Raw genomic sequence first — 9,813 nt, 5'->3', positions numbered from 1 at the left:
TCTCCTTTATTGCAGTCCTAATTTCCCACAGCCTCAACAAATAAATAATTTTGTTATCTCTAGAAGATCTAAGAATAGTAAATATTTTGGATGGATGGATGCAAATGAGACAACAAGCATTGTATCAGCCCAATAGCCTCACTTGTATGATTCATAAAACAAAATCCTCATTGCAGGCTCAAATGATAACCCTTTCTTAAAACTCTGATCACAGTGAAAGGTTGATTATGAGTTGTTTTTACTGACTACTGCCCTTTGAAATTAACATTTCCCACTACTATATGTATTATTGCTATTTTTTTATATCTGTGCCAAGTAAATTAACTGCTCTGTATGAAGTAAAATCTGTCGTATATATGAGGAAATTTTGCAAAATTTGCCCATTTGTCTGAGTTTGAGGAGGGTTTTTGCAGTAATTTACAGCTATTTCAAAAAAGGTTGAATGCTGCATACTGAATAGTGCATTCCAAGACCAAAGGGCATTGTGGGACATCTCGTTTATTCGAAATAAAAAAGTAAATATACAGCAATAAGATCTCTAAACATGTAGTTAGTATATTGTATATCTATTAATCCTACTTGAGACAACGTCGCTGACCCACAATGCCCTTTGGTCTTGAAATGCACTATTCAGTATTCACTATTCAGTGTTCAACCTTTATTAGAATAGCTGTATATTTAGTTGACAAAATTATGTATTTATCAATTGTTTCCCCTTGGGTTGACCCCCCAGGAATTTGTTTTTGTGGACAAACAAAAAACTTTCAAAGCCTCAGGGTAATTAAAGGGCATGAAATACACGAAAAATCCCCATCCCTGGGGTAAAAGAAGCCAGAGCACAATAAACGATCATTAGATAAGGTTGCGATGATATTCAAAATTATCAATGTCGAAGGTAGTGTTATTGGTCAAAGCTGTAGGCTGAGGCCAATAACATTTGCAGAGACATTGATAATTCCAGATATCATCAAAACCAAATTCGATAAATGTTTTATTATAAAAATACATCATTCAAATATATTAACTGATCATACGAATCCTAACAATAGAAAGTTTATTTGGAAAAATCTTTAAGTATTTTGAACTAGCAGCCAAAAGAAAGATCTTGGTCTGTTCACTCAGCCATATTGCCAACAATGGTAATGCAAAGGATTGTGCACGGTCACGCTTGAAAAAAGCGAACAAAGACCTATAACAAAAGGGTTTCCTAACCATTCCCCTCTATTATAACTATGATGGAATGCAGCTCAATAATCTGGGCGGCAAAACAATAGGTTCCTACTAGTCATCCAATCAGAATGCAGCATTGATGATAAGATAACTAGTTGGATTTGACATATAATACATTTAATACAATTATAAAATGTCTCGGCTTTGGCCAATAACACTTACCTAAACATTGATAATTCCGGATACCATCAAAACCTATGACAGTGACACCATAACTGCTATTGACATTTTGTCGGTGTAAAACAAATTCATTGAAATATTCAGCAACCAATGATTTCCTTTTTCTTTTTGACACATCCCAAACTTTGAATAAAGGCATTTTTAAACAAAAAATACGTATGAAAACTGAATGAAAAACTACAATATACCAACAACAAACCAGGTGAAGCTTGGCATAAAAAATGGCATCGCGTGAAAGCGATATACCGTTGACCAACGTTAAACAAACCCTGCGCGGGTCGTACCCTATCTCGCGGGACATCTCGCGGGGCAAGAACGAACTGCACGAATCCCCGAATGTTTCCAGGGGTTCCCTAGGGATGTCTCGGAGGTCAACCCACGAGGAAGCAAATCGTAAGCGCATTCACCTGAGGGTGACCGTATTAAATTTTTATTTTTTATTTTTTGGAAGGGGGTGGGGGTTGGGGGTCTGAACCTGGGTGAATTTTGAAAATAATAAATTCTAAATTCCAATTGGAATTCCAGTGGATGAATAGCTACTCTGTAGAAATGCCACTGCTAAATCCCATTTATTATCTTATTACTTTATTATTAAATAATGCGTATCCCAATTTTATGAATAAATATATCTCTAAAATAAATCACCCATAATAACCCGTTATCATAATGCGACAAAAATGATCCCTAATCTTTAAAACATTAATCTGTATCTCAGAGATGGGAATAGTGTTCAAAAGAAAAAAATTTCCAAGCTCCATTTGGGGATACTAGGGTTCTAGTGATAAGAAGTGATAAGAGTTTAAGTCATCATTATTATCATCATCATCATCATCATAATCATCATTATTGTTATTATAAGGTAGTATATTACGCACGAATGTGTAGGTTACTATTATTATCATTATTATTATTACTATTATTATTATTATTATTATTATTACTAATTTTTTTTAACATATACTGCTAGGATTAATTTTTACTAAATAGATTTTATGGTTATACATTAGTAGATGTATTTTTATTATAGTATATTTCATTATAGTTTTTCTTTTTCTCTTTTTTTTAATTTTTATTATTATCATAAATAGATATATTTTTTATTGTAGGATATATGAAGAGATAATCTATACGTCGTATATATCTATATAGATACCAAATACAATTTTTTTTTCTTAGTGAAGAAATTTAGTACCTAGCAGAATAAATAATACTTTGTCTTTAGTTAAAAATTAATTTTAATAAAAAAATCTAAAAAAAAAAAAAAATTATCATTATTATTATTAATATTATCATTATTATTATTATTATTATTATTATTATTATTATTATTATTATTATTATTATTATTATTGACGCAATCTGCAATCATAAAGTGGGTGTGATTGTGGTATTTCCCGCTCTTCGAAAACTATTTGTTGGGCTACCTGTGGGGCTATCCTACTTGTGCCGTAATGGCGGCCAGCACGAGTGGTTTGTCGTGGTTTGACTTTCTCTTCACTGACAAGCCTGACTTACTAAAAAACCATCTCAATGACCCTTCAGCAGGTAAGGTGAAGTCATATATTCATTACAACACACACATTACTCACATTCTCAATGCAGTGAGCAATATTTCCACTCAGTACGTGTTTCAGCTCAAAAATGTGGTTGACTCTTTCATTGATTTGAGCAAAAAATCGCATAGTTTGTCAACAATTTTAAAACAAATTGTCAAAAGTTTTGAAACAAATACTGAAATATTTACACCTAGTTATTTTCTTAGGAATTTGGCTTCTTTTTAGAACACATTCTCTAATTAATTTTAGCCACAAAATAATATGCAAAGAAATTAAAATGGACTGAAATTTACTGTAATGTAAGAACTTTAGCCTACGAGTTTGCACTTACGACATTAAAGCTTCAAATAGATTGCTTCTTCACAGTGCCAATAGAAAAAAAAAAAAGGTTTTTCACTAATTTAAGTTAGTTTTAGTATTTTTCCATAGATTTACTGTTTCCATTTTAAATGTTTAATTTAGCTAGTTTTGCTGACATGTCGCCTAGGCCCCCCCTCCCCCCAAAATGCATCTGTAAGATTTGCACCCATTTTTTCTTTGTTTAAATTATAAAGTAAATGTCAGATTAGCCTTGTGAAATAAAATTTATAAAAAATAATTGGTTTTGAAAAGAATATGGACACAATCTCTGTGTACCTAATGATCGAAAAAAAGGAAGCACGAAGCTAATGTATGAGTCAATTCCATAGGTTCCCATACCCCTCAAACCCCAGGCAACCCTCCGGGCATTTGACTTTTTGGGAAAAAATTGGTCAAATACTACACCATGCAGGCTCCACTAAGTGGTCAAATGCCCGCCCCTACAGTCCGATGAATCTCTAATTACCTAAAAAGTACAAAACTGAGCCTGTGTACATCCAACAAGTTTCATGCTAAGTACCTTTTGAGATGGTTTTATCATTTATAGCTTTAATTTTATAAGTATCGAGACTTGAAATCTTTGCCGACTTTGGAATTAACGTAAACATATTTATTTGTTCTGGACCTCCAAAACTTATCTTCATCTACTACTCGTTCTGTACTGTCATCCACATTGAAAGTTTTGCTTCTTTTTCTTTTTAATTCCAAGCTTTTCTTTCCCTGTTTTTCAAAGAAGCGACAAGTATAAGATTGTATTTTGAGACCAAATTTTTGTACAGTGGCGATTCGATTTCAATGAGATATTGTAATCAATTTAAAGTTCAACCTTTCTTTTGAAAAGAGTGCGCAAAAAGATCCACCAAAAAAGCTTTTCTAACTTCTCTTGTGCCATCCCAGATTTTAAACAAAGGCATTTGGATTTTTTTTTAATTCACAGGCGAACCAGAGGACCTCTAAGCATGATCCAAGTGTATAATTTTGATCATTATCTAAATGTTTATACCTCTGTTTGCTTTTTTAGACCTTTAGAGCCCAATACTTTATTGAAAACAACTCTTTACAAAGACCTCTAACGCTTCCAGGGGGTCTCAGAACATTTTATCTATCTTCCACTATTCCCCCCAGGTACTGCATGAGGCAAGGGTTGAATAAGACCCCACTTTCCCCCATATCTCTCCGAGTCTAGCCTGGGGTCCCCCCCATCGATCATGGAAGCTAATGACAAGTGTATAAAAAATTATAAATTTCATAGCCAACTATTAAAGTCATGGTATATTTTAGTAAAGAAACAAAGTGTCAGTCATTTTGGGTGATTCAGAATGGAAATTGATCAAAATCTTTTGGAAATTTTTTCCATCTTCTGGCTTAATAAAATCATTGTCATCACTTTTTAACGATTTTTAAGCTTTATTATTTCTTTTAAATGCATGGTGGCCACTACTTTTCTAACCAGAATTTAGCAACCCTTTGATAGGTTAAAACAATTCAAATACTATAGTCATTTAGAAAAATACTAAAATACTAAAAAATACTAAAATACTAAAAAATACTATAGTCATTTAGAAAAATAATTGATTCTCAATTAGTAGGCACTGTCCTTAAGCAACTTTTTGGACCATTTGATTGGTCATCAATCTGTTGTGTGGCGAGTTGTAGGTGTTGTTGTTTTCAAGAGATACAAATGTTTATAGAATGTTATTAGTGATAAATCTGATACCCAATGCATGATAAGTGTTACACAGCACACACAATAGCATGACAAACTCTGTTTTTGGCATGTTTGCAAATGAATTGAATCCTAGTTCTCTGTTTTGGCTTAATTGGACATCCTTGATAATGAAATACAGTACACTTAATAATTATTATTTACAGTAATCCTTTGTTTTTAGATCCATCTGCATCACAGCTGATTGTTCAGTTTCTAGAGTGTTCAGGCATAACAGCATCACAGCAGGTAAACTGTAATGGACCGCACTCCAGATAAATAGATATGAATTTTATAGATAAATTTTGGCCTTGGAGCTTAAATGAGTTTAGGCCTGTTGCAAAATATATCCAGAAATGCAGACAAAATATTGAGAAAAATTAGCAAGCTCCATTAAAAAAGGCATTTCAAATTTGAGTGCCTAATGGGGGAGAGATAAATTTCACTCAACCTGATATTCATGAAATGTCCTTCATTAAAGTGCTACTACGACGAAAATCGCTCAAACTTGGATTCAGCTGAAACTTCCTAAGAATACTCTTTAAAGGTCCAATAATCACTGTATGAAGTGTTTTCTCGATATTCAGGACGAAAGTATGATATTTTTACGATTATTTTTTGGAGTATGTGACGTCATACACTCAACATCGAACATCGCTCCATACATTTCTTTGTAGTTTATGATCAAAATATCAGTAGTAAAGGGAGCAAGAAATACCCAAACACCCCAAAATATAAATTATAGTCCCAAGTAATGTGAAATAAGCACATTAGCCACCCTTTGGGCTTCATAGGAATAAAATAAATGAAGGATTTATATACAAAGAAATATATGTAGCAATGTTTGATGTTGAGTGTATGACGTCACGGACTCCAAAAAATAATCGTAAAAATATCATACTTTCGTCCTGAATATCGAGAAAACACTTCATACAGTGATTATTGGACCTTTAAAGAGTATTCTTAGGAAGTTTCAGATGAATCCAAGTTTGAGTGATTTTCGTCGTAGTAGCACTTTAAAGAACTGAAGCTATCATCATATGAAAGGAATATGCGATCTTTTAAGTAATATACAGTATGAGTGGCAGTGTCGTATGCGATATACGAACTCATGGCGTAGCCGAGAGAAACTTGTATATTGGATACAACACAGACACAAATACTGTAGATTGCTTATCAAACGTCTAGGTTAGTTCCTTTGTGTTTCACTAAAATTTTCAAAATTAAAGTGAATCTGCCCAAGAAAATCCAAGTTAAAGTTTATGCAAATGAACACGATTCTGTATCTGATTTACAGAACTCTTCATGGTCATGATTTCTATTGTGTTTTCCTCATGAATTATTAATGAGTTTGATAATAAATAATAATACATTGTAAGAGAATTATTTTTTAAACCGACACTTTTGGTTTTGTTGTTCAGGTTCTCGCAAATTTGAATAGTTTAGGGAATTAAGCTTAATAATCTCCAGCTTATTTTCTCTCTGTTGCTACAAAAGCATTTATTTTCTTGTTTTCATTGTGGTAAAAATACGGTTCATATAAAAACATACTTTAAAACTCTTCATATTACACTGAATTATGTTTTAACAACACTGCTCTAAGCCAATCAGAATTGAGTAATTTTTTCATGTATGTTATTATTCTTTTACCACAGCAAACATATGATGCTGCTCCATCAGTTGATAATAAGCATGGAAAACGTCTGAAGGTCAGTTGGCACTACAGGTTGGCTTCTACTTGAAATGGAACCTTAAAGCCTTTGAAGAAAGGTAATGGCTTTGTATTCATTCGCTCATCAATTCATTCATTCATCCTTGGACCATACCGTACATAGATCCACGAGGTGGTCGCAGGGTTGTACTTTATGTTATGTAAAATGGATCCATCATTGTCGACTCCATGCTGTCCAATTAAGAAATAATTAATTAAGTCTAATTATTTCTTGATTGGGAAGCATGAAATCCCATTACCTACTAATTATATTGCTGCCTAATTAATCCCATATCAACAAGACCTGTCCAATTAAGAAAATAATTTGACAGTTACCTATATGGGATTGATGAGAAGCTGAGCACTTTATCGTAATTTTTACTATTATTTACCAGTATTTAAAGTATTGTAATTTAGTATAATTTATAGCAGGCTTTGAAATAGCCCTGGTAAATGAAATTATGAGCTGCCAAATGGATAATAGAAATGGAGGCTAAATTTACTGGACATCATCTTTCACTATATTTTTATTAATTATATGGCAATTATTCCTATTCACCACTGAATCTCCTTCATTCAAAAATATTATTGGTTGAAAAAGTTGCCTTGGCATAGTTCTCCACATTACGACAATCTGTTTAATTTGTGGACAACATGACTGTGTACATATCATTTCACTTTTTTAATGTTGATACTCTGAGAGAACAAATGTCTGCTCAGAAAATTGATTCACGAGTCTAAAAATCGTATAATTTTATTTTGTGGAAAGTCTTGTCTATTTCATGTGGCAGGTCATAAAAATGAATGACAGTTCAAAATTTGTGTCACCAGTCCAAAATATGTGTATTAAAAAAAAACAATGGCAGGTCAAAGTTTTTCCTTAATCAAAAGCGAAATTCTCCTTACAAGCGCGCTCTATGCCACAAGCAACAAGCATAATAAAAATTTGACGCACGCATGCTCAAGCTTTCCTTTTAGTCAGACGTTATCCAATCAGAAACCTGTTTGAAACGACAATACCACAAAATATTGTCGTCTCAAAAATATATGAAACTATGTAGTGAATCGCAATACTACGGGATATAACCTTACATTATAGTGTTCAAAGGAAAATGTTCTGGATGGATTTTGGTCTACTAGGTTATGCTCAAACGGCTGCACCATAACACAATTTTCATTTCTCTATGTAGTTTCATCACTTTCACAAAAGCCATGCTGATGCGAACTGATCATAAACTTTGCAATTTCTTGCACAAACTCTTGGCCAACTGGGAGCCTTAGGAAGTTTAATCTAGATATAGATCATAAGTATTCGTATTTGTTCTATCCGCTTAGATTTCATTCATTTGTTTCCATGAGTTTGATTGACAGAAGCCAAAATCCATGTTTTGGGCTGGCACCAAATTTGGTGATTATGAAAGGCGCTGTATTGTGCCCAGTTGTTCAAAGCCCGATTAGCGCTAATCCTGTGTTAACTCTTAATAAGACCTATAGAGTTAATCCTGGATTAGCGCTAATCCAGCTTTTAACAACCCGGCCCAGGGCTCAAAAAAGGGAAAAAATTGGTCTGATGAAACAAATTTTGAATGTAATAAAGCTATTACTGTTTATCCCAATGATATTTATTGGCATCCTTCTTCCATCCAGTGATTAATCCATCCAACGATCACCGCCTACCCACTCATTCTTAAATGCATTAATTGACATACTTGTCCTTGCCTCAATATATTACAGTATGAGTGTGAGCTTTTTTTTTTTCTAGTTTGTCATTGCACTGGCAAAACCTGTTTTTCAATGAACTATTAAAGCTTCAAACACCATCATACCAAAATGTAAGTTGATCATGTAATTCATGTGAAAAAATGTTGTATTCCATCAGTGAAGGGTATAAATCAAAGTTAATAGATAACTTGTAAACCTTTAAAATCAGCAGCTTATGGTATTACATTACAGTGGTTTTTTAATTGAGGAGGGATACATTACAAGCCCAGTTCGGCACACATGGAGAAACCCAACAAACCACTCCCTTTAGTACTTATCTAAACATGTCATACATGACCAACTCCTTCAGAAGGATACCAAATTTATGGAAGGAATGCATTTGAGGTATCGAAACAACCACTTAAGACTGCCAGTTCCCTTGTTCTCTTTGATGCATCCAAGGATATTTTTAGCAGGAAAAGGACTTACATGTAGTGTTGGATATATCATGTATGTACTGTATATAGTACATGTCAAAAGCCAAAGCCGTAGCGATACATACCCTGGAGATATTCAAATGTTAATTAAACGTCTTTAATTAAAGGTGAAGAATGGATTGGTATCGCTCAAGGAACTCAATGAAAAATCTGCCATGGCTCTTATTATATATTGTCGCTGGTGAGTTTGAGCAGTATATTGTTGAAATTAATGCTGGTGTTTTTTTCTATGAACTCTCTTAAGTTGTTTCTATGAGAGTCATATAGTGGACACCAAACTAGAAAGTGTTTTTCGTTTTCTACTCCCGACTTACACACTGGGCAAATCCTTTCATCGTAAATGAGATAAGGCCTCTTATGGTCTCCCCATTTCTACTTCAAGCTTATGGTTGCTAATTCTTAATTTTGTAAGCGCCACTCTGTGCTTAATATTGGTGACTTGACTTAAATATTCTTCAAAGTTATAATCAGTTTTGAACTGACGAAAGACTCTGAGTTTATTTTTATGTCTGTCGTCTTTCCTTTCATCATTGTGGAGATTACTCCATAAAATTTGCCTCTCAATGTCATATATTCTTTGGGTTATTATTTTTCCATTTTATTCATACCATCTGGGAGAAAGTTCATTTTGTTTCATCCAAATTATCCCCAATCTGAGTTGTTCTAAAGTAGTTTTAATTTTTATGCTCCAAAAGGCTTTTTTAGTTTCATTTTTAATATCTTGGTAGACTTCGGCTGAAAGTTTTTTTGGGTGTAGTTCCGACTTTATAATTTTATGCCAGAATTTAAAGCTTCTACTGCATGCTTTGCATTTTAGCGGAAACCTTCCTAACTCAGCTCTGCATGCAAGGTTACTAGCATTCTTTGTTTGAT

The 9,813-nt window shown here is 33.4% G+C and overlaps 1 protein-coding gene across 1 annotated transcript; it reads left to right on the top strand.

The window, feature by feature from the left end:
• Nucleotides 1-2,852: 2,852 nt before the first annotated feature.
• On the top strand, nucleotides 2,853-8,576 carry LOC116288327 (integrator complex subunit 8-like). Its single transcript, XM_089034889.1, has 4 exons — nucleotides 2,853-2,955; nucleotides 5,216-5,280; nucleotides 6,687-6,801; nucleotides 8,505-8,576. The coding sequence occupies exons 1-3, from the start codon at nucleotides 2,862-2,864 to the stop codon at nucleotides 6,771-6,773; spliced, it is 246 nt and encodes an 81-aa protein (XP_088891015.1). The 5' UTR covers nucleotides 2,853-2,861; the 3' UTR covers nucleotides 6,774-6,801; nucleotides 8,505-8,576.
• The last annotated feature ends 1,237 nt before the right edge of the window (nucleotides 8,577-9,813 follow it).

This window comes from Actinia tenebrosa, unplaced genomic scaffold (genome assembly GCF_029948245.1).
Source record: "Actinia tenebrosa isolate PJP-AT-01 unplaced genomic scaffold, QUT_ActTen_1.0 PGA_scaffold3__52_contigs__length_22856419, whole genome shotgun sequence".
Lineage (NCBI taxonomy): Eukaryota > Metazoa > Cnidaria > Anthozoa > Actiniaria > Actiniidae > Actinia > Actinia tenebrosa.
Note: the sequence above shows the minus strand (reverse complement) of the source record. Positions and strands in the feature narration are given on the sequence as shown.

Coding starts and splice junctions, on each gene's coding strand:
- LOC116288327 (XM_089034889.1), top strand. CDS start 2,862: ATGGCGGCCAGCACGAGTGGTTTGTCGTGGTTTGACTTTCTCTTCACT. Junction 2,956..5,215: donor TCTCAATGACCCTTCAGCAG/GTAAGGTGAAGT, acceptor CTTTGTTTTTAG/ATCCATCTGCATCACAGCTG. Junction 5,281..6,686: donor GCATAACAGCATCACAGCAG/GTAAACTGTAAT, acceptor CTTTTACCACAG/CAAACATATGATGCTGCTCC.